This window comes from Chionomys nivalis, chromosome 3, assembly GCF_950005125.1.
Source record: "Chionomys nivalis chromosome 3, mChiNiv1.1, whole genome shotgun sequence".
Taxonomy (NCBI): Eukaryota; Metazoa; Chordata; class Mammalia; order Rodentia; family Cricetidae; genus Chionomys; species Chionomys nivalis.
In genome coordinates this window covers 73,934,731-73,959,735 of record NC_080088.1, presented here as the reverse complement: position 1 = coordinate 73,959,735, position 25,005 = coordinate 73,934,731, and the positions used below count along the sequence as shown (strand labels likewise).

Genomic DNA, 25,005 nt, shown 5'->3' with positions numbered 1-25,005 from the left:
ATAACTGTAATTTTATACCTGTTATGAATCTTAATGTAAATATTTGATAGGAGTCTCAAACCACGGGTTGAAAACTGCTGGCTTTTAAGAGAGGGGGCAGTTTTGTTCTGTGGCTTAAAGAGCGGGTAATTTTGTTCTTGCTGGCTGGCTGGTTGGTTTGGTTAATTCATTTTGAGTTTTTAGACAATATATCTTTGTGTAAGTCAGGCTGACCTCAGACCTGCAGCCGTCTTCCTACCTCTGCCTCATGAGTGCTGAGATTGTAGGCATACATTACCATGCCCAGCTTAAAAGGGTTTTTATTGTCAGCAGCACCAGCAATTATATTTCTGATCAAAGTACCAGTGGTTTATGTGAATTTTTTTGAGCCTGAAATACAGTAGTGATGATGATGACGATGATGATGATGATGATGATGATGATGATGATGATGATGATGATGATGAACTGGGTGAGCTGTTACAAAGAATAAGTTCTTGATTGGGGAAATTGGCTTTTAGTAATTCAGTCATTTGAATCCAGAATAGTAACGATTCAAATATGAATTCTTTTCCATATCATAACTATTTCTGTCTTTGTGTGCTGGTTTTGAGACAGGGTGTCATGTTTCCCAGGCTGGCCTAGAGTGCTGTCTAGCTGAGGATGACTTTGAACTTGTGATCCTTCTGCCTCTACCACACAAGTGCTGTTTACAGGCATACACCATCATGCTTGGCTATTCCTGATCCCTCCCCACCCTCTGCATTCTTAGAGGAAATCAAAGAATATTTTGTTCTTTTATTATTTTGCAATCTTAAGTGCTAAAAATTTAATAGAAATTAGAGGAGAACTATAATTTGGCATCTTGTCTGTGCTACTATATATTGTCATGCATCAACATTGTGCTTTAAAGACTGGATGTGTTCACCAGGTAGTCTGTAAAAGAGGCAGATTACATTATAAGTGCGCCTAAGGTTAGAAAATAGGAGGTGTTTGTTGATTGCTTCTGTTTTTGTGCCACTTAGTTTGATTTTTTTCTTTGTCAGCTTGACACAGCTGGAGTTATTTGGGAAGAGGAACCCCTTGAGAAAATGCTTCCATAGCATTGCTTGTAGGCAAGTCTATAGGACAATTTTTTTCTATAGGATAATTTTTGATGGTTGATATGGGTGGGCCCAGGCCATATGGTGGCATAGCACCTCTGGACAGGTGGTCCTGAGTAGTGTAAGAAAGAAGCTGAGCAAGACTTAGGACACAGCCCAGTAAGCAGCACTCTGTGTCCTCTGCTTCAGTTCCTGCCTCAAGATGAAATGAACCCTTTCCTCCTCAGTTTGCTTTTGGTTGTGGTGTTTTCAGAGCAGTAGCAAACCTAACTAATACACTTTCCTCCAGATTTCCATTAGTAGTAGGTAGTGCTGTTTTAAAATGTTAAATGTGCCGGTTACTAGGTGCTGCTCTTTATTTTCACATTCGTTCATTCGTTAAGCTGGAGGGCACAAGTGTGCCACAGAATCTATATAGATGTCAGAAAATGACTTGTGCCTCCTGAGTGCTGGGATTAAAGGTATTCGCCACCAACCCCGAGCTATACAATTTATATATTTTTAAAGTAGATAAGTATTAACACTGCTATATTAAGATAATAACTGTTCAAACAAAAAAAGATAATAACTTTATATTGGGGTTCTGGCTGTAAGCCATGCCTTGTGGTGTGTGCCTATAATCACAGCTTGCAGGAGGCTGAGGCAGGAGGAGTTCTAGACCATGTTAGACTACATTGGGGAGACTTTGTTTCAGAGAAACAGAATGACAGCTAAAAGATGCTTAGTCCGGTTGTGCATGCTTTCTTACCTCTGCCATGCAGAAGACGGTGAAACATCGCCTGGAGGATACATAGAACCCTTTGAGCTGAGGACTGTAGGATACTGCAGATAACACTCAGGTTCTAATCTTGCAAGTGCAAATTTCTTATCAGTGTTTAGTAAAATAAACTGGTATATGTTGTAGAGCATATTAATCATGTGATTTTTGTTATATTTACATAAAAATGAAATTGCCTATTTTTATTTTTCTTTAGCCACATAAAGAAGATCCCTAGCAGCCATTTCTCAACCGATATATAGTCACCTGATGTAACAATGGTACTAATATTGGGACGCAGACTAAACAGAGAGGATCTTGGGGTGCGTGATTCCCCAGCAACTAAGCGTAAAGTTTTTGAAATGGACCCCAAATCTCTGACAGGTCACGAGTATTTTGACTTCTCCTCAGGATCATCCCACGCTGAGAACATACTCCAGATATTTAATGAATTCCGAGACAGCCGCTTGTTCACAGATGTTATCATCTGTGTGGAGGGAAAAGAGTTTCCTTGCCATCGAGCTGTCCTCTCGGCCTGTAGCAGCTACTTTAGAGCCATGTTCTGTAATGACCACAGGGAGAGCCGCGAAATGCTGGTGGAGATCAACGGCATTTTAGCTGAAGCTATGGAATGTTTTTTGCAGTATGTGTATACTGGAAAGGTGAAGATCACAACGGAGAATGTTCAGTACCTCTTTGAGACCTCCAGCCTCTTTCAGATTAGTGTTCTCCGTGATGCGTGTGCTAAGTTCTTAGAGGAGCAGCTTGATCCTTGCAATTGCCTAGGAATCCAGCGCTTCGCCGACACCCACTCACTCAAAACACTCTTCACAAAATGCAAGACCTTTGCGTTACAGACTTTTGAGGATGTGTCCCAGCATGAAGAATTTCTTGAGCTTGATAAAGATGAACTTATTGATTATATTTGTAGCGATGAACTTGTTATTGGGAAAGAGGAGATGGTTTTTGAGGCCGTCATGCGCTGGGTCTACCGAGCTGTTGATCTGCGAAGGCCACTATTGCATGAGCTCCTGACGCACGTCAGACTCCCTCTCTTACATCCCAACTACTTTGTTCAGACAGTTGAGGTGGACCAGTTGATCCAGAATTCCCCTGAGTGTTACCAGTTGCTGCATGAAGCAAGACGGTACCACATACTTGGCAATGAAATGATGTCCCCAAGGACTAGGCCACGCAGGTGAGGAGACGCGCCACAGATAAGAGCTAACAGAAGTTTTGGTCTTAAATATCTGTTTTAAACTCCCGAACTCAATCTCAGTGTACTCATGTAAAAGTATAATTTATATGGATCCTAGCAGTTGAAGATCTGTTTGGATTCTTGAAGATGTAGCTTAGTTTGTAGGGTACTTACCTACATAAACTGGAATCAGCACACAGAGACAGGTGGATCAAGAGTTAGGGTCAACTTCAAATATGTGCTTAAAACCTATGTTTCAGATCTGTATTTAATGTCAGTCTCAAATTTTCAATGATTTTTTTTTCTGGTGTTTTTGAGAACATACATTATGGACCCCAGGCTGGACTTAAACTCTATGTTGGCTGACATGGAACTCCTGATCCTCCTGCTTCTGCCTCCAAGTGCTAGGATTACTGGCATATACCCCATGTGCTATGTCTAAATTTGAAAATTACTTCCACATTAAAGAATATTTAGTAAGCTTATGTTTGGAGTGAAACATGACTATTAGTATTATATATGAGTATTATATATGTTATTCTTATAGATACCTATAGACTTCTAAGTCCTCCTGCCCTCAGAACAAGTGCTCTTATCCACCGAGCCATCTCCCTGACCCTGTTTTCCGTCTGACTTTTAAGGGAATGGGCCCGTTTCTTACAGTGAAAAGTGTGTGTCAGGTTGCAGCATCAACCCATTTGAAAACCAGTGTGGAGAGCTAAAGTAGAATTCTGTTACATTTGAGGCTGTTTCGATGCAGTAGCAGGTGCTTTTCTTGCATAAGCATTCCCTGAAATTAAAGATGATCCCTTGTTTACCAGTCTGCTGCCAACCCCTGGTCTTTCCAGCCATTGTGCCTGTTCTGTATTGTTTCATTAGTTACTAGAAACTGTCTAAACATCCATATTCTTTTGTATGGATTTTGCTCTGGGGAACTCCAGACTTCTCCATTCTCCACTGCTTAACTCCAGTCCCCTCCTCCGACCTCAGCTTCTGTCTTCAGTCGTGACCTAAACTCCTCTGATCAAGTCAGCGGTGACTTTGTTTTGTTTGTTAGTGTCCTTTCAGCCTGGAGCCAGCTTGGCGTCTCTTTAGGATGTTGTGCTGATTCTGGTGCTAGGGACAGAGTTCATGGCCTTGTAATACGTGTTGGTGAGTGCTGTCCCACTGAGCCACACCCTCAGACCTAAGATCCGACATTAACTGCCATATCTACCTTGAAACTCCATTGGCTTCTGGGATATCGTTGACCTCCTGAGCTTCCTATTTGGCATGTTCTTTTCCAGGGTTGACAGTGTCTGATTCCTGTGTCTGATCTATAGTGTTACCTGTTTAATGTGCATTGTTGTGTCTGCCGCACATAATTTCCTGGGTGACTTGATCTCATCCAGGCCAAGATTTTCATTACCCTGAACTGCCTGCTGTCAGCTCTAACCCTGAATCTTTAACACGTATTTTCTCACTTATTCATTCATACTTTTTTAAAATTGTTGAATAATTATCACCCTATTCCTTTGTGTCTGACATAATTTATATAATTAATTTATATACACATTTATTACTTGATTTTTTAAAATTATTTATTTATTATGTATACAATATTCTGTCTGTGTGTATGCTTGCAGGCCAGAAGAAGGCACCAGACCCCATTACAGATGGTTGTGAGCCACCATGTGATTGCTGGGAATTGAACTCAGGACCTTTGGAAGAGCAGGCAATGCTCTTAACCTCTGAAGCCCTCTCTCCAGCCCCCTTATTACTTGATTTGTGTGTCTTTTAGTTTCCTTTCTTTCCTAAGTAATCAATGCAGATGCAAAACTTGTTTCCAAGGTAAAAGGTTTTTTGTTTTTTGTTTTTTGTTTTTTTTTTGCATTGCTGCATTATGGGGGTTGAACCCAGGCCTGTGACTGCTAGGCAAGTATTCTATCTCTGAGCCACTTCTTTAGCCCCTCCAGGAGGCAAATTTAATATTAGTATGGAAAACATATTAACACCTACATAAGGATGCAGATGTGTAATCCTGTTCTCAGGTGGTTGAGGCAGGAGGATTGTTATGAGTTTGAGACTAGCCTGAGCTATATAAATGAGTACCAGGCCAGCTAGGGCCTGTGAGACAAAAAGGGAAAACGGGGAGGGGGGATAACACAAGTTTGGGCTTAAAATTCTTGAATTTTTCTTTGCTGCTGAATTTTTTTTTCTTTTATGTACATATGCCATGCAAGCCATGGCATGTGTGTGGAGGTCAGAAAATAACCTATGGAGTAACTTCTTTCCTTCTGCCATGCAGGTCCCAGGGGTCAAACTCGGGTCATCAAGCTCTATGGCAGGCACCCTTACTCTCTGAGCCTTGTTGACAGCCTTGAAATACTTTTTTTTCTTGTTTTTGTTTCCTGAGACATAGTCTCATGCAGCCTCTATGGCTTTGAACTTGCTATAAAGGCAGAGCTGGCCTTGAACTCCTGCTTCTCCAGTTTCTGCTGTCCTGCACCAGGATTGTGGTGTGCATGGGGAAACCCTTGGAACTCTGAAGAATCATCTAGCCATCACCTTGAACAATCCAGGCTTCATCTAGTAAACATGTGCCATCCTTGTATGCTAAGTGCTGCTTCAAAGCTTTCACCCGGACTGTGGCGGCCTCTGCCACACCTTGTCTCCGTCTGTAAATCTGGTTGGTGGTCCTGGAGAAAAGTGACTTCCCTCTGGTGGTCCTGGCATATCATATACCTAGCCTTTTTTTCTTTTTTTGCAGGCTAATTGAGACCTACATTGCACTTCATTTTGATTTCTTTTTAAAGTTTGTGTGTGTGTGTGTGTGTGTGTGTGTGTGTATTCTATGGGGGAACATTGGAACACTAGTGGAGATCAGAGAAGAGTTGCATGAGTTAATTCATTCTCTCCACATTTATGGGAGTTCCAAGGTTCAAACTGAGGTTGTCAGTCTGTATATGGCAAGTGCTTCACCCACTGACCCATTTCACCAGCCTCCTAGACCAATTCCTGATTTCTGTATTTTTCTTTTTTTCTTTTTTTTTTTTTTTTTTTGAGATTGTTGTCCTAGAACTCACTCTGTAGACCAAGGTAGCCTTGAACTCACAGGGATCTGCCTTTGTCTCCTGAGTGCCAGGACTAAAGGGGTGCATCTTCACACCCAGCCCTGTGAATACCAGACTTTTCAACTAACTGTTTGGGAGTTTGGGTCTGAGGTTTGCATGGACCTCCCATTCAGATTGTCCCTATTACAGTGATTACCTGGAATTTCCTCTGGCAGATGCCGATTCTTTGTTTTGGTAGTTCTAGGCTGCTACAAAATGAGGTTCCCAAGTAGCAGCATGGATAACAGTGAACTGGACTGTTTGCTGATGTGGTGGCCATATGTGGCAGATTGCTTACATTGGGGGGCAGGGGTGAGCAATAGGCATAGAATTTGCAACTTCATTATTTTGAAGTTAGGCTCAGGAGTTAATTATATTCTTGAATCCTGACTCTGATATTTGTATGTGTTCATTTTTGTGAAAGTAAGTACAGGTATGGGTCATGAAACTAAAAAGGGAACTGTGGGAGGAGAACAGGAGGTTTTCAGTAAGGGGGTTGGGAAGAGTAGTAGAGGACATGACAGTGAAGGGGATGCTGGGGGAGGAGAGGTGGGAGGACCAAATAAAACAAACCGGCTACTTTGTGTGCTGATTTATTTTTAGTTTTTGCACATGGGTGGTTTACCTGCATGTGTGTCTGGATACAGTGCCCTCAGAGGACAAATGAAGGCATCAAAACCCCCTGGGACTGGAGCGAGCTCCATGTGGATACTGGGAATCGAACCCAGGTCATCTCAACAAGCAGCTAGTGCTCTTAGCTGCTGAGTCAGCCTTCTTTCTAGCTCCTAATTTTTAATTATTTTTATAATGTATATAAATGTTTTGCCTGCATGCATGTAAGTGCGCATGTGTATGCCTGTGCCTGCAGAGATCAGAAGAGAGTATTGGATCCCTAGAACTACAGTCACAGATGGTTGTGAGCTGACATATGGGTGCTGGAACCAAACTCAGATCCCCTGGAAGAACAGCCAGTGATCTTAAGCATTGAGACCTCTCTCCAGCTCATGTATTTTTGTGGAGAAAAATCACAATATTTCTCCTAATATTCTCTACTCCCCCCCCCACCTTTGTTCATGAGACAAGGTCTCATTATGTAGCACAGATTATTCTTGAACTCTCAAAGATCCACCCACCTCTGCCTCGGTTCATAATTACTGGGATTAAAGATGTGTGCCACCATACCCAACCTCTGATCACTCTTACCTGATAATTAGTATGGGAACATAATTATTATAATGAGGACAAAGCTTAAGTTCCCAAGAACAAGGAAGTCGTGAATATATTTTTTCTTAAGAAATAGGATTTTAGCCGAGCGGTGGTGGCGCACGCCTTTAATCCCAGCACTCGGGAGGCAGAGGCAGGCGGATCTCTGTGAGTTCGAGACCAGCCTGGTCTACAAGAGCTAGTTCCAGGACAGGCTCCACAACCACAGAGAAACCCTGTCTCGAAAAACCAAAAAAAAAAAAAAAAAGAAATAAGATTTTATTGCTGGGCAGTCTATGGTCTCTTCTTCCTGCCTGCTCTTTCCTCTGTGTGCGTATGTGTGTACGTGTGTGTATGTGTGTTGGGGGGGGATTTATTTGCTGGAGCTGGGGCAGCTTAACAGTGCACACCTGTTTTCTCAGTACTTGAGAAGTGGAGGCAGGAAGATGAAGAGTTCAAGGTTGTCTTCAACTACATAGCAAGTACAAGGCTAAACTGGGCTATATGAGACCCTACCAAAACTCTGTGTGTGTGTGTGTGTGTGTGAGTGTGAGTGTAAGAGAGAGAGAGATTGAAATTTAATGATTATTTAATAAGTCTGTTCATTTTAGAGGCAGTACAGCTGTGGCACCAGCTTGCCGTGACCACGGAAGTAGGCAGCAAAACTACCTCTTGACCTCGGTGCTCTGCGTGCCTGGTCCAGTGCATCGTATTCTCCCTTGTGGCTGGACGCATGGTTCACCATTATGACATGTTTAGCTCCTTTGAAATTAGGCTCTTTACATAAAATACTCATTGTGAGCTTCTGTCTACCTGCCCTTCATCTCACTGTGAACCCTGAGATTTCATTGTTTACTGGAGGAACCTGCTTCTAGCTGTGGTGTGGCTCAGCCCTAGCACTCGCTTTTAATCCAAGAAGTTTTTGCTTGAATATTGTAAACAGGATTAAGTAAATCATCGATTGGTAAAGAGGCGGAGCAAGCAGCCAGTTGACAGGAAAATAAATGCCATAGAGAGTGGGAAGTCAGGATAATGGAGAGAGGGACGCACAGGAAGGAGAAGGGAAGGACATGTGGTTGGAGGAGTTTTTGTTTGAGGTGGCATAGGAGAAAGCTCTTTCTGAGCTGGTGAAGGAGGAAGCAGCTGGGTTCTTTCTCTGCCTCTCTGAGCTAGCAGGTTTTCACCTCAGCATCTGGCCCCCGAGTCTTTATTGATAAAATAGAACAATAGAGACTTAGATTAAAAACAATTCAAGGATTTGCATTTATATATCATTGGCCCAGTCACTCAGAATAAACCTGTACTTCAGCCAGACAACTCTAGGACATGGGTCAACGTTACAGTGCCACATGGGAGTAAAATCTCCGAGCAGAAAGGTGTTAACTGAAAACCTCATCCCATGTTAGGCTGATCAAAGAAGTAGTGGTGGCTATTAATAGTAAGATACTGTGTGGGTCCCTTCGAGCTCTGCTGCCAGCAGAGAAACAAGTGGAGGAGACAAGAAGGGCTTAGTTAGCCAAGGAGTTCTGACCCTAAGCAGTTTACTTTTGACAGTGCAACTTTGGGTTATCACAACAAAGCTTAAGGCATGACTACACCACTCCTTTGGAAAGTACTTGTGAACACTTTCCAAGAATGGGTTCTGGTGACTCACAGTGCTCAGGATAAGGGTCTAGGGAGGAAGGGTTTGTAATAAGCATAACAGTAAACTCTTTTGCAAAACACATGGAACCTCTTTTATAAGAGTGGGTTATATTAGCCCAATGGTGGTGATGCACGCCTTTAATCTCAGCACTCGAGAGGCAGAGGCAGGTAGACCTCTGTGAGTTTGAGGCCAGCCTGGTCTGCAGAGCAAGTTCCAGGACAGCCAGGGCTACACAGAGAAACCCTGTCTTGAACACCACCACCACCCATCACCCCCAAAAGAACAATGTGTTCTATTGACAGAGAAACCGTGCTCAGGAGTCTTGAAGATTCTGATGAAACCTGGGTCTACAGAATAGTAAAAGACACCATGTTATAAACAACATTCACTCCAATCTTCTAGGTAGAAAACAGGCATGCTCATCCCTTTCATTGAAGAGAACAGTCTGTATAACAGTTCTGGCTTCTCTAATAGTTATCTGTGAGCAAATGTGCCCCCTATGAGATGTGATACTTTTCTTTTGTTTTTCTTAAGCTGGGCTACGGTAGGAAGTGGATGAAGTACTTTATACCAGTTGGAGAAAACTTAGAAAAAGAAAAAAAAAATCTGGTATATTCTTACCGCCCAGGGATAATATACACTATTGAATAAAGCATTTTGCTTTCTTCTTTTTTTTTTTTTTTTTTAATTTTATCTGCCTACCTCTGCCTCCTGAATACTGGGACTAAAGGTGTGTGCTGCTATGGTCTGCCTCAACTTTTTATCTTTTAAGTAATATGAGCATCATTGTGGCTCAGTATTTAAGCATATCTGCTATTAGTTCCTGATGATAAATTTTTAAATAATTGCTGCTTTTAAAAAAGTAAACATTTTGAGTCTCAGTTACTGCATCTGTTTCCTTATAAAAGCCACCTGCCTGGTCTGGTGCAGTTCTCGGCAGAAGGCCCTGGCACACAGACTCAGAACTGTGTCCTCGCCAAATTTAGAAAATAAGTAGGTCAGATTGTCTTTAGGGGCAGACCTAATGTTAGCTGTGAGAAACTGATTAACTCGCTCGTCTTCTAGTCTGTGGCTGAAACCAGAGAGTCACAAACCATGGCCTCAAGGCTAGCCTAAGCAACAATAGTGAGACCCTGTATCAAAAACACTAATAAAGGATAAGGGAGTGGCCAGATGCTTTTCCAGCATGTACAGGGGCCTGGGTTCTAAACCAGTACCATTCAAAAAGAGAAAAGAAAGGAGAAGAACCAGCAAGCAGGTTAGTGGGGGGGCGGGGTGTTTGGGTTTTTTTGTTGTTGTTGATTTTAGGGGGGTTTTGATTTGGTTTTTTGTTGTTGTTGTTGTTGTTGTTGTTGTTGTTGTTTTGAGACAGGGTTTCTATGTAGCTTTGGAGCCTGTCCTGGAACTAGCTCTTGTAGACCAGGCTGGCCTCGAACTCACAGAGATCTGTCTGCCTCCTGAGTGCTGGGATTAAAGGCGAGTGCTGGGATTAAAGGCGTGCGTCACCACCACCCAGCTACAGGTTGGTGTGTTAAGGCCACTTGCTCAGTGTGTTGTTAGGTCATTACAGGAAATTGGTAGAGCTAGTAGCTTGAGAAACTCACCCCAACGTATTTTCTTGCCAAAGAACTAGCAATGTTCAAGTCATTATTGCTAAGACAATAACTTGAATGGGTGCAGCAAGTATTCACTCCTGTGGTTATAATTTCTTCTTTTACTCACTTCTTCCTAGCTGGATGACCTGAAGACCTTGCACATAAAATAACATATTTCTGAAGAAATGCTCTTTAGATACATACACTACAGATTTATTTTAGAATTAGCAACACTGAAAAGTGGTAGAGTTCTTGCCTTGGAATCCCAATGACCTGGTTTCAGACCCTAGTACTGTAACAAAACAAAAGGTTCAGAAGTCAAAACCTATAGCCCTTGCCTTCAATCTCGGCACCCAGGAAGGAACAACTGGCAGATCTGTTCCAGGCCAGCCTGGCCTACATAGTAAGTTCCCACCCGGCCAACCAGAGCTACATAGTGAGAACCTATCTCCAAAGCGACAAAACAAACCAGGCTTGTTGTTAGGTTTGGTGACTGTAATCACTTACATTACTCACTTGTACTGTCAGGAGCTGATACAGGAGGATTGTGTCCTTTAAGCTAGCCTGGGCAATATATTGGGACTGTTTTTTAAAAAATAAAACGTTTAATGGCAGAGAGGCTGGAGAGATGGCTCATTGGCTGAGAGCACACGATGTTCTCTCAAAGGACCCGGGTTTGGTTCCTGCACCCACATGGTAGTTCACAGCCATCCCTAACTCGAGTTCCAGGGTATCCAATACCAACGCGGTCTTCTGACCTCCATATGTACCACATATGGTGCGCGCACATAACATGCAGGAAAACATTTTAACCAAAAAAAAAATTTTTTTTTTTTTTTTTTGGTTTTTCAAGACAGGGTTTCTCTGTAGCTTTTGGTGCCTGTCCTGGAACTAGCTCTTGTAGACCAGGCTGGCCTCGAACTCACAGAGATCCGCCTGCCTCTGCCTCCCGAGTGCTGGAATTAAAGGCGTGCGCCACCACCGCCCGGCCCAAAAAAATTTTTTTGAAAAAATTGCTTGTAGATACTTTCTGTGCAGTAATGATGTCACTAACAAATGTTCTCAAAGTAAATAATTGCTAGCCTGTACTGTTTGGCACATCTGTAAGAATAAACTTAGCTGTCTGTCATGGTGTTTTGTTTGTTGTTAGGTCTTTGAACTATCTTGAATATAAATGTATTACAATTATTTTTGCATTCTTAAAATAATTATTTTAGGTCCACTGGCTATTCAGAGGTGATAGTTGTGGTCGGAGGCTGTGAACGAGTTGGAGGATTTAATCTTCCGTACACTGAGTGCTATGATCCAGTAACAGGAGAATGGAAGTCCTTGGCCAAGCTTCCAGAATTTACCAAATCAGAGTATGCCGTCTGTGCACTAAGGAATGATATTCTTGTTTCAGGTAAATAAATAATTACTGCAGTAGCTACTATGTTTGATTTGGATATAGGTTGGCTGGTTCTTTTTAATCAAATTATTTTATGTTTGAGTGTGCCATCTGCATGTATGCTTTTATGCTTCCGTCTTTTATGCCAGAAGAGAGCGCCAGATCTTACTATAGATGGTTGTGAGCCACCATGTGATTGCTGAGAATTGAACTCAGGACCTGTGAAAGAGCAGCCAGTGTTCTTAACCAGTGAGCCATCTCTCCAGCCCCCAGATTGACTATTTTTAAAAAATAATAATACCTTTTTAAGTGTGAAACGGATGTTTCAGGCAAATTAGTTTATACAAAACTGAAAAGACCTTTTGTAAAACTAGAATGATTTACAAAAGATCTACCAGAAAATGCTTTTGGTCATGATATTTTAATGCTTTTACATATGCTTAGAGTATATGTGTTTTAACTGTGTGTGTGTACATAAGTGAATGTGTGTGCACGTGCATGCGTGTGGGAGAGCATAGAAGTGCCTGCAGAGGCCAAAAGAGGTCATCGGATCTGGAGCTGAAGTTTCAGGCAGTTGTAAGCTCCATGGGGTGCTGGGAACACTCAGGTCCTCTGAAAGAATGGCAGCTGCTCTGACCATGGAGCCGCCTCTCCAGCCTTGTTATGGTTTAACTTTACCTCTTTGTGGTTTTTTTTTTAAATCATTGTAAACTATAAAGTCAAAAGTATTTATACAGCTAAGCATGTTTAATTTGCCTACTTTCTGAAATTCTTTCCCTAAGTTTTATTAATTGGAATTTTTCTGTAAAATTCTTAAGTTGAACATATTTACTATACATGATGTAGTCCTAAAAATCAGACAAAGTGATAGATTTTCAAAAAGTATATCTAGTATCTATCTATTCTTTGAAGTCTGTTGAATGATAAATAACTTAATTAGCCTTGCAGATTATTTTACTACCTAATGTATGACACTCCAGCAATCACCTGATTTTTTTGTATGGTTTTTTAAAAGTCTTTAGAATAATCCTGCTATTTGTAATTATCTGACCTCTGATTTGTAAAACTCAACATCTGTATTTTATTATTGTGGAGCTTGTGGTCCTTGTTTCTCAGGAAAACAGCTAGCGGAGTTTAAACTCTTTCCATTAAGCTATAGAAGGTTCCTCCTTTATTTGTTGAGCTAGTTCTGAACTTCTCAGATTGAATGAGGAAGTTCTGCTTTGTTTACCTATGTGCTAGTGACATAAATCTCTTGGTCATATTGAGTGACGTTGCCGAATGTGCATTGTTTTATATTTGAAGGTGGAAGAATCAACAGCCGTGATGTCTGGATTTATAACTCACAGCTAAATATCTGGATCAGAGTTGCTTCTCTAAATAAAGGCAGATGGCGCCACAAAATGGCTGTCCTTCTTGGTAAAGTAAGAGAAATGGCTTTTTAATACTACTGTTGGTATATGTCCAAAAGAATGCCACAGTTGCATCTTGCATTTCCCTCTGGGTATTTTGGCTTCAAATGGTATTTCCTTCCATTCCTAACCAAGATAAACTAAAGACATAAACAGTATGACACTGTGCTTTTTGAATAGATATTTTGTTCCTCCAATTTAAAATTTGTGCAGTACAGCACATTTCTCACACATTGGATCCAAGTGCTTAAGAAGAACTACAAAGGCATTATATCAGATACAGAACCAGACAGTGTCTAGTCCACACAGCTTTTCCCCTTTTACTGACTTTGGCAATCAAGCAGAAAAATGTTTACCTTAAGTGGTATTATTTAGCCTTCTTTGTTTGTGCAAGAGGGGATAAAACTAAGATAAACTCTCCAACGTGTGTGTGTGTGTGTGTGTGTGTGTGTGTGTGTGTGTTATGCATGCTTTAATTTTCAGTTGGACACATATGTGACACATGAAGGCCAGGGGAGGATGTCAGATGTCTTATTCTATAACTTCACCTTATTCCTTTGAGGCAGAGTACTAGCCAGCAAGCCCTATCCCCACAGCACTGCAGTTACAGGACATTGCTTTGTTTTTTATGTGGGTATTGGGGATTTGAACTCAGATCCTTATGCTTACACAGCAAGCCCTCTGACTTGCTGAACCATTTCCTCAGTCCCCTCACCAACATGTTTTATAGGAAATCTTTTATAGACGACAGCTAACAAATGTATTAAAATAGATTCAACTGAATGCCAAGCAAGATGCTCCACCTGTGATCCTGGCTTTGGGGGCCAAGATAGGAATGTCACAAGTGCAAGGCCACCCTGGGCTACACAGTAACACTGTGTCAAAAGAAATTACAATTTGGGTTCTGAACTTCAACTACCATTATTTAATCTGATCTGTGAAGTAGTGGTTTGGAACTTTTTTGTTTGTTTGTTTTTTCAAGACAGAATCTCATTGTGTAGCCCTGGCAGTCCTGGAACTCACAGAAATTCATCTGCCTCTGCCCACTGAGTGCTAGGATTAAAGGAAGAGCAGTCATGAGAGATTCTGTGGAAGACTCAGTTGAACCTCACAGTTAATTAGAAGTGGCCTAAAGAGTTGATAATTATCTATTAAAAGAAATGTGGGTATGAAACTGGAATGCTTGATTAAAAGCTTCTAATATACCCATGATGCACAAGGGATTCTCTGCTGGTAAGCTGTTCACTAGACGTCTTGTTTATGGCTTCGGCTGTCATGGAAACGTATTGACCCACCACTATTCATGAAAAATGTTGAGAGCTTTGAGCTCACTGTGTCTTGGGTGTTTTTCTAGCTGCTATAGCTGCTAAAAGATAGGCCTTGCCTTCAGAGAGCTCACACTAATGACTCTTAACTGGTGTTAGAGTTGCATAGCTTTATTACTTTATAATCAAATATCTCATTGTTAAGTGAAGAGAACTTGAGAAACCTTATTCCCTTCGGCATGGTAACGATTTGTTCTTCTTAGGGGATAAAACAAAACAAACATGAACATTTATAGGCAAAGCACAGGTATACAGTAAGGTAAACAAATACTCAGTATGCCTGTGTGATTAAAATGTCGCCAAAGGGAACATGCCAGAAAAGGCTCTGTAATGGTGGGGAAGTCAGTCGGGATTACTAAGAAATGACAAAGTCTCAGAAAACTGAACTAATACACTGTAGTTACAGCTGTCAAGGCCTTGAATGAGAGGGATCCTCTAATTTTAACTGAGCAGATAAACAGTTTAGACTTGCTAATAAGATTCTTTATCCTGCATTTTACATACAGGTGTATGTTGTTGGAGGCTATGATGGGCAAAACAGACTTAGCAGTGTAGAGTGTTATGATTCCTTTTCAAATCGTTGGACAGAAGTTGCGCCACTTAAAGAAGCAGTGAGCTCCCCAGCAGTGACAAGCTGTATAGGAAAATTGTTTGTGATTGGTGGAGGACCTGATGATAATACTTGTTCTGATAAGGTAAGCTGTGTGCTTAGAAAACTCCCCGTACTGTATATAAAAGGAGACAGGTGGCGAGGTAGCAAAGTGTGAGGGGTCTTTGAAAAAGAGGGAAAAGCCCTGGATTTCAAGTTGCCTCAGTGACACCATCATATAGCCAGTAATTTGTTATGTGTAACAAATGTGATTAAACCTTTGTGAAATGAGGCCCATCTCACAGTGAAAAACTTTTCTATCATTTACAGGATTTAAAACTTAGATGCAACACAGAAAATGAAGAGCAAAGGTCAAGGCACTAATGGTGCTGCTTCCCAGCTAGTCGTGTCTTTAGACCTTTGGAGGGTATATTTGGTTTGGTTTGGTTTGGTTTGGTTTGGTTTTTAGAATAAAGGAAGAGGAAGGATTGCCTCTGTAGTGTAAGTAGGGGATGGTCCAAAGTAGCTGCAGTTCATCTGACTCGGACAGAAGAACACGTGCCATCCTGGCGTTTCAGGAAATACCGTGTTTATTCTGAGGAAGGATATCCAATGGCTAGTTGGTTTAGTGGTGATAATGAAATTTCATCAGTTAATTCATTTATTTTCTTACTTCAATGTTAATATATCATCAGGTGTATCATCAGGTGGTAAAGATGTTAACCACCAAACCTGCTGATCTGAGTTCGATCCCCAGATCCTACAGCTGGACGAGAGCACCTGCTCTGTGGGTTGTCCTCTGACCTCCACCTGGGCACTGTGGCAATAAAGAGATAAAGTTACCTATTTAAAGTTCATTGAGAATTTATGCTAACTAAAAATACAATAAACTGGCTGGGCAGGCAGTGGTGGCACATGCCTTTAATCCCAGCACTCAGGAGGCAGAGGCAGGTGGATTTTTGTGAGTTTGAGGTCAGCCTGGTCTACACAGTGAGTTCAAGGATAGCCAGGATTGTTTCACAGGGAAACCTTGTCTCAAAAAACCAAACAAAACAAAAATAAAAACTAATTAAATTGAGGTTCTTTTGAAGTAAGGATTCCCTAAAAGCATAACGAAATTCTATTCAGATTGAAACATGATACATAAAGCAATTTCAGAAAAACTTAAGACTTTTAGTATACATTAGTAAACCTGGAGGCCATTCTTTTTGGAAATAATCTGTGTGTATTTTGTTACTTTTTCTTGATGGTAATAACTTAGGCTTTTTTGGTCATTTGTTTGTTTTTGTTTTTAAACAAAGGAGTTTTATCTTTCACCAATAAGTAAGAATTTCCCTAATTTAATTTTTTTTTTATTTTTTATTTTCAAGACAGGGTTTACTAATAGCTATGGGTCCAGTTCTGAAACTCACTCTGTAGACCAGGCTGGCCTCGAACTCACAGAGATCTGCCTGTGTCTGCCTCCCGAGTGCTGGGATTAAAGGCATGTGCCACCACTGCCTGGTAATTCATAAATTTTATAAATAAGACTAACTTCATTTAATTCTTTGAATTAATGGCATTTGATTTTTAACCATGTTAATATATTAACATTTTTAAAGCAAATTTACATATTTGTTTAGATATCTTTCTTTATATTTTTCTGTATTATTAGGTTCAGTCTTATGACCCAGAAACCAATTCTTGGCTACTTCGCGCAGCTATCCCAATTGCTAAGAGGTGCATAACAGCTGTCTCTCTGAACAACCTGATCTACGTTGCTGGTGGACTGACCAAGGCGGTGTATTGTTATGACCCAGTTGAAGACTACTGGATGCATGTACAAAACACATTCAGTCGACAGGTAATAGCACAGAGTCCAAACAGAAATGAAGAGGAAATAAGTGACATGATTATTTACTTGAATGTCACTTTTCAAATATTTCATAATTTTTTAAACTCCCTCCTAAGGAATTGTTTTTTAATGTTTTGTTTGTTTTTTGTGGTGCTAGGGATTTGGTCCAGGGCCTCATGAGCACTAGGTAAACACTACACTGAACTGCATATTCTGCCCCAAGGGTTAACTTTAGCAGGTTAACTTCTTTTTATCAACCCAACATGAAGTACCTTTGTTTTTTTTGACAGAAAAACCCTCAGCCTTCATTCTTCATAGTCTTGTCCCATTCTTCTGCCATGTTTCAAAAGAGGAGAGGGAAGACGCAGGGCCCTTTGTTTAGAGGCTTATAGTTTTGTTGTAAAGAAATAGATGATAGTGCTCAGGCCTCATTGATTCGGACGTTCATTCCACCTGAGGCTGTAGCTCCCTTTATCTCTGTGTTCCCAGAAAGGCTCCCAGCTTCCGGGTTCTTGGCTCTGCTTGCTTTCCTTTTACTACCAAAATGCTGCTGTCTGTCTTCACATGTTAGTGTGTGCATAGGGATGTGGATGCCCAGAGAGACCAGAGGGGGGAGCACTCCTGTAGTTTCAATTACAGATGGTAGTGAGCCCCCTGATATGTGGGTGCTGGGAACCAAACTCCAGCCCTCTGCAAATGACACAAGTGCTCTTAACCCCTGAACCAGTCTGCTCTCCCAAAATGTATTCTTTGTTTCTTTCCATCTATCTTTCTTTCTTCTTCCTTTCTTTCTTTGATTAGTTGGCAGGATTTTGTCTATTTTTCTTTCTTCTTTTTTTTGAGAAAGGATCTCACTATATAGTCCTTGCTGGCTTGAAACTCACAGATCTGCTTTCCTTTCCCTCCTGAATGCTGAGATTAAGGTGTGCCCCATACACATTCTTTTTGGTTTTTCAAGACAGGATTTCCTCTTTGTAGCTTTGGAGCCTATCCTGGGACTTGCTCTGTAGGCCAGGCTGGCCTCGAACTCGGAGGGATTCACCTGCCTCTGTCTCCTGAGTGTTGCGATTAAAAGGCGTGCATGTGCCACCACCACCCAGCCAAAGTCACATTTCTTAAAGTCACCAACCAGTCATATCTCCTGTTTTCAGTCTCTCTCTTTTTTTCCACTCCATCTTTAAGTATTAATGTTGCTTAGCCTCTTTCCCCTGACTTTAACTCTAGTTTACTCCTGAATTACTTCATTTGCTGCTCAGGACTCACCTTGTTCCAGCTCCTGTTCCCAACAGCTGTGTGGCATTATCCATGTTGCAGATGTACAATAGGATCTGCTATTCTGCTGCTGTCTCTGTGTCCAGACATTTCAGATACCGCCCTAGGTTTTTTCCCTGTCTCTAAAAGAGTGAAGCTCACACACTGGAGCTGTCCTCAGAGTCCCGTCCTGTCTAGTAGCTTCTCTAAACCTGTTTTTTGTTTTAATTTAATTTTCTGTAACTTTATTCTAATTGCATTGTTATTTTTATTTTCAGTACAAATCACATTATTTTGTATTGGCTTGTGTTGATCCCTCAGCCTATGACGCTTTGTTTACCTTCTGTACTTGTAATTCCACTCATCTTTCAACAACAAATGCAGGTTACCTTGGTCAGAACTGACCTTTTCCCCACTCCTTTTGTAGTATTCACACTGAGTATAGCAGTTGCATACGCCTAAAGTCTTTGCTTTATTTTATTTTGTTGCTTGGTCGGTTTTGGTTTTTTTGACTGGTTCTCAGGCAGTTGGAACTAGCCTTGAACTTTGCTTGATCTGCCTTCCCCTCCAAAATGCTGGGATTCCAGATGTGTACTACAGTGCCAGAATTCCTTGTGAGTTTAGGTTTTGAGGGGTTTTTTTAACATTTATTTATTTGTTTGGGTGTTTGTATGTATGTAACAGCACATGTAGAGGTCAGAAGGCAACATGTAGCATCCCACTATGTGTATACTGGAATGGAACACAAGTTGCTGGGATTGGCAGGAAACACCTTTAACTAGCGAGCCATCTACCAAATCCTTGTTATAATTTGGTATGAGAGTGTGCATGCGAGTGCGCGTGTGTGCGTGTGTGTATTATGTGTGCATGCCACATGTATGAGTGTTCCCAGATAAGAGAAAAGAATGTTGTGTGCTGCCGGGCGGTGGTGGCGCACGCCTTTAATCCCAGCACTCGGGAGGCAGAGGCAGGCAGATCTCCGAGAGTTCGAGGCCAGCCTGGTCTACAAGAGCTAGTTCCAGGACAGGAACCAGAAACTACGAAGAAACCTTGTCTCGAAAAAATCAAAAAAAAAAAAAAAGAAAGAAGGAAAAAAGAATGTTGTGTCCCCTGGAATCAGCAGCAAGTACTCTTTTTTTTTTTTTTTTTTTTTATTAAAGATTTCTGCCTTCTCCCCGCCACCGCCTCCCATTTCCCTCCCCCTCCCCCAATCAAGTTCCCCTCCCTCATCAGCCCGAAGGGCAATCAGGGTTCCCTGCCCTGTGGGAAGTCCAAGGACCACCCACCTCCATCCAGGTCTAGTAAGGTGAGCATCCAAACTGCCTAGGCTCCCACAAAGCCAGTACGTGCAGTAGGATCAAAACCCAGTGCCATTGTTCTTCTCAGCAGTCCTCATTGTCCGCTATATACTCTTAACCACTAAGCCATCTCTTCATACTTCCCTGGATTAGTTTTTATATGTTTCTTTTTAGATTTTTTTCTTTATTTATGGGTCTGTGTGAATGTATGCTATATGTATGCAGGTGCCCTTGGCAAGTAGAGAAGTTTATCAGATCTCCTGGAACCAGACTTAGGAACAGGCAGTTGACCTGCCCAGTGTGAGTGCTGAGACCTGAATGTGGGTCCTAGAAGAACAGCGAGCCCTTTAAGTCCTGAGCCACCTCTAGCCCATGCCCTGGTTTTTTAAATGTTTATTTCTTTTTTGGTTTTTTGAGACAGGGTTTCTCTCACCTTTGTAAGAATAGCTCTTTTTGCCTAGTAATTATTTACACACAAATACAATTTGGCTAAGGATCTCTTTATGTAGAATAAACTAAAGATTAACTATTGGTGGCATTTGTGTCCCCACTAAGACCTCTGATAACAGGGGTTTTGTTGTTGTTGTTGTTTTGCTTTACTTTGATTAAAACTTTTTTTTCTCTTGGTGGTGGTGGTGCATGCCTTTAGTCCCAGCACTTAGGAGGCAGAGACAGGTGGATTTCTAAGAGTTTGAGGAATCCTGGTCTACAGAATGAGTTCCAGGACAGCCAGGACTACACAGAGAAACCCTGTCTCAAAAAAACAACCAAAGAAACATACAAACTGGTTTTCATTTTTCTCAACTTAAGGCCCTCTCAAGGGACTTAGTGTCCCTGTTCATTGATCATGTGATAATTACAATAGCTGCCCTTCACTGCACTGAGCTAGTCAAAGCCTTTTTAGCCTACCATGCTCTTCTGGTCTTGGCCTTTGTTACTCACTTCATGCAAATACTCATGAATAACAGGCATTGGGCCAAAGGTAGATGAGATGATATTATATCTTTTTTTTTGTACTGTGTTAAAACGTATTGTTGTTTTTCTGTTTATTGTCAAATCCATTATCTCCAGTAGTTAATTGGTTTTTTGTTTTGTTTTGTGTATTTGATTAAACAGGAAAACTGTGGTATGTCTGTGTGCAATGGTAAGATCTATATCCTGGGTGGAAGACGGGAAAACGGAGAAGCCACAGACACTGTTCTCTGTTACGATCCTGCAACAAGTATCATCACAGGGGTCGCTGCGATGCCCAGACCGGTGTCCTATCATGGCTGTGTGACTATTCATAGATACAATGAGAAATGCTTTAAGCTCTAAACCTGGGTTACCTCACACAAGAAGCCACGCAGTCCAAGAGGGAACTTTTAAAGTAAGAACACATCTCCTTTGTGCTGTATGGAAAAAGAAATAAAGGAATAGCCCTGATGCCGTTTTCCAAAAATAACAGTATTTCAAGCTGTAATAAGTTCTTTCCTGTAACTGGGGGAGAGGGCTGTTAAGATGGTAGTGGTTAAAGCCAGACATAGTAGTGCACACCTTTAATTCCAGCACCCAGAAGGCAAAGGCAGGTGGATTTCTCCGAGTTTGAGCCAAGCCTGATCTACATAACAAGTTTTAGGTCACCAAGGGCTACACAATAAGGCCTGTCTTCAAAAAAAAAAAGTAATAATGATAATTTGGCCTATGAATATATTTTTGCATCTGTGAGAAACTGTGGGGTAGGAAATGACATCTAGCTGTAAACTTCTTAGGGATTTGTGAACCATCTTTTAGAAATGTTTATTTCTTTTTTGTCTGTTAAGTAGAGAAAAATTGTATGACTGAAGCTTCATTTAGGTTGACTTGCCTGATTTTAAGAATGTTTAGCATTCATTGTGAGGGGAAGAAACGAGTTTTAAATACATCTGTCACTGACTTATCCATACTGGTTAATTTCATTGAAGGTGGTTTTTTTTTTTTTTAAGCTGTAAAAATGTAGTGACAATTCAGCTACCATAAAACATCAAATTTAATGACTTTATAGGCTATTCTCTGTTACTAAATACTTTTGAGCTTATGTAGGAGATATAAAAGGAGATTTAAATTATATATTAGTCCCTAAGGAAAAAATTAAAATAGCTATCAGAGGGAAAAAAATGTGATCCAGTTTGGTTCTCAGGGTATTTAATGAATCATCTGTGAGTTCTTCACTGAAGTCCTCCCTTAAAGCTAGCAGAGGAGTTGAATTCCTTTTCCAGAGCCAGGATATGGGCACACCTGTCTCCAGGATCTGGACAGTGCATCAAACCAAATTGGGACTGAAGAGATGGCTCAGTGTTTAAGAACATTTACTGCTCTTGCGGAGAATCCTGGTTTGGTTCCTAGTATCCACATCAGATGGTTCACAAAGACCTGTAATTCTAGTTCCAGGGAACCCAGCACCCTCTGGCCTCCTTGGGCACCTACAGGCATGTGGTGCACATAAATTCACACAGACACACGTATGTACATTAAAGAACTAAATTAAAGAAATTTTAAAAAGATAGGTTTGCTCCCTACGAACCCAGCAGAGTTGACCTTCCTAGTTTGATGCTTTGTTGAGTATCTCTTCCCTGACTTCTGAGCATCTACCAGTCCTAGGAATCTCTACACCAATTCCTTAATAGCCTAGAGCAGAGGCCACTCTTCAGTGGGGCCACTTGTTTGTAAGTTAGCGCCCAGCCACACTGGCAAACAGCAGTTCCAATCTTCTGACCAAGAGCTCTTATTTGAGAGCCATTGTATAAAATATTGATCAACGTTTTCAAATTTCTATTAAAAAGTTTTTCCTCTAGGTTTTTTACCTCCATTTTATAAAGGTTACCTGTTTTCAAAGGGAAATACGAAAGTTTTTTTTCTTAAAAATGTGAGTGAGTACAACAGGAACTATCATAACTAATTACTGTGACTTCTGTGTGGACAGATAACTATTCACAGTGCTGTGGCTCTCCCAGGTGGCTTGCTGTGTTTAATGTCCCAGTCACCATTGTCTCTCACACCACAATATACTCCCTGTCAGTGACTATAATAGTGTCATTAGAATTCTGTTAAAATTAAGGTAATCATCAAATGCCTACCATTGACAAACTTTATTCCTCATCTAGCATAATACAAACATTTCTTAGGAGTCAGTGCTTAATTGGAATCTAAATTCTGAGAAAAATGCTAGAAAGTACACTTATACTTTCCAAGTCATAAATTTTAAATGATTTAACTGATAACTGTACAAGCAGTTCTGAAAACAATTATCTGTCAGTTGAGAGACAGTTGATGTACAATTGAGATATTTGTACTGTAATTTTATAGTAAATACCTGCATTATACTTTTTTGAGATAATAGAAACTGTTTAATTCAGAAATTCTTAACAGTAAAGTGTGTGAACTAAAGTGTTTCGTAAATGCTTAAGATTCTACAAATGATAATTGTTACCCTCATGTATATTTGTAAGATTGTGTCCATTCATAAATACACCATATAAAAAACTTTCTCAAAGTAAATTTGTATTTTAGTATTTTTGTCTATTGTAAAAGTATTATCTACTTGTAATTTGTAATGTTTATCTTTCATAATCCTTGTGTTTGTTGTAGTAAATTGGAAAAAATCCTGAGAAATCAGAATTTGTTTAAACAAATGAATTTTTCTTTATGTAATTTAAAAACGATGTAAATTGAGTAGTTGCAAGTTATGTTAAAAGTCACCCAAAAGTACCTCGAATCCAAGAAAATTAAATTTTTAAAGCTGCCCAACTGATATTTTAACTTTTTTTAATTACCTTTCTTATATTTTAATTTCCTTTAATTATCTTTCTTTACTAATTCTTGATAAAAAGCAGTTGTGGTAAGTCCTGGTTTAAGAAACATAATTTTAGGGTATAATTAGTATATTAAAAGGGACATATCAACCATCATGGTGACAGACTAATATTCTTTCCGTCCTCCCATAACTGGCAGTTTTTCTTTTGGTAGGTGATGGTTATGTGCACTTCTAGGTTACATGTATGTGTTTATATGTAGACAGTATGGATGTGTGCATACATCATAAACACCCAATGATTTTTGAAGTTTCATTATCAGAAATCGATAATAAGATTAAAAAATTAGTTGATCATATTTTATTCAAGTGCAGAAGACTAAATAAGACGCTTCTGGAGGACTCTGTTTTTGAGACAGGATCTCTGTTGTCTGTGCTAGCCTCAAGCTTTTGGCGGCGATTCTTTGTTTTTTGGGTGCCATAGGCACAAATGGAAGCCAGCATCTGTTTTCTAGAATAATCCTTTCATCTGAAAGTCCAGATCTGGTCATGGGGATCTGTACACCTGTGTAACAGCAGGGTTACAGTCAGAAAGCAGACTTCTCAGATCACAAGAGCCCATTGTGATCATCTCAGCTGGAGAGAACTTGAAGGTATGTTTTGTGAATCAACAGAAAATTACAGTTACTTGTTGTTGTTCCTTCTTTAAGACAAGGTTTCTCTGTCTAACAGTCCTGACTATCCTGGAACTCCTCTGTAGACCAGGCTGGCCTCGAACCTCTCTCTCTCACACATGCTGGGGTTAAAGGCATGCACCACCACCACCACAAAGCTACACTTGGTTTTTGTATACATTTTTTCATGAACTTGAATCCTTTTCTAACTCTTCTCCATGTGTGTGACAAGGTGGTCTGAGTTCCTCCTCTTCCACTATGCTGTCCCCACTGACTTTATTAACGGATGAATTGGGTTCCATAGCTGTTTTCATGGATGATTGGGGCCCAGGTGTTTACTCCATTTGAATCAGGTTTAAAAATACATAAATGCTCAGGGAGGATGTGAGCTGGTCACTGCTGCCTGTTTGGGGTGCTGTCTCTTAAACAGAGTTGCTGACTCTAGACTAATGCTCAGGGAGGATGTGAGCTAGTCTCTGCTGCCTGTTTGGGGTGCTGTCTCTTAAACAGAGTTGCTGACTCTAGACTAAAGTTCTTCGAGAAGCTTCACACATGACCATGGTTGAACATTCATTCTACTTAGGATGACAATGCTTCGTGAATTGATAGATTCTCCTGGTTAGTATGAATTGTTTATGTATCTGGTATCAGACTCCCATCCAGAAACTCAGGAAAGACAAAGGTTGTTTTCTGCTTTTGTCCATGTCCAAACCAGGTGTGTGCTGCTTTTTCCTGATCTGACAATAGATTTTAACAATCACTTTTGAGAGCCCATCTATGAAGAGAGGGAGTTATCTTCTGTGTTCCTTTAACATCTTGGGATAAATATGTGAAAAGGCTATGTACTTCAGACTTTATGTGGTACCGAGTGATAAGATGATGTCTAGAGGTTTC

At 40.6% G+C, this 25,005-nt stretch overlaps 1 protein-coding gene across 1 annotated transcript in view; it reads left to right on the top strand.

Annotated features, from left to right (window-relative positions):
* Klhl24 (kelch like family member 24) overlaps positions 1-23,434 on the top strand; it is a 30,513-nt gene extending 7,079 nt beyond the window's left edge. Inside the window, exons 3-8 of the mRNA XM_057763487.1 lie at positions 2,057-3,037; positions 11,790-11,974; positions 13,265-13,383; positions 15,203-15,391; positions 16,940-17,128; positions 20,785-23,434. Of these exons, the coding sequence (XP_057619470.1) occupies positions 2,118-3,037; positions 11,790-11,974; positions 13,265-13,383; positions 15,203-15,391; positions 16,940-17,128; positions 20,785-20,985 (1,803 nt within the window). The 5' untranslated portion in view covers positions 2,057-2,117 and the 3' untranslated portion in view covers positions 20,986-23,434. The remainder of the gene's footprint in view (positions 1-2,056; positions 3,038-11,789; positions 11,975-13,264; positions 13,384-15,202; positions 15,392-16,939; positions 17,129-20,784) is intronic.
* Positions 23,435-25,005: the final 1,571 nt, after the last annotated feature.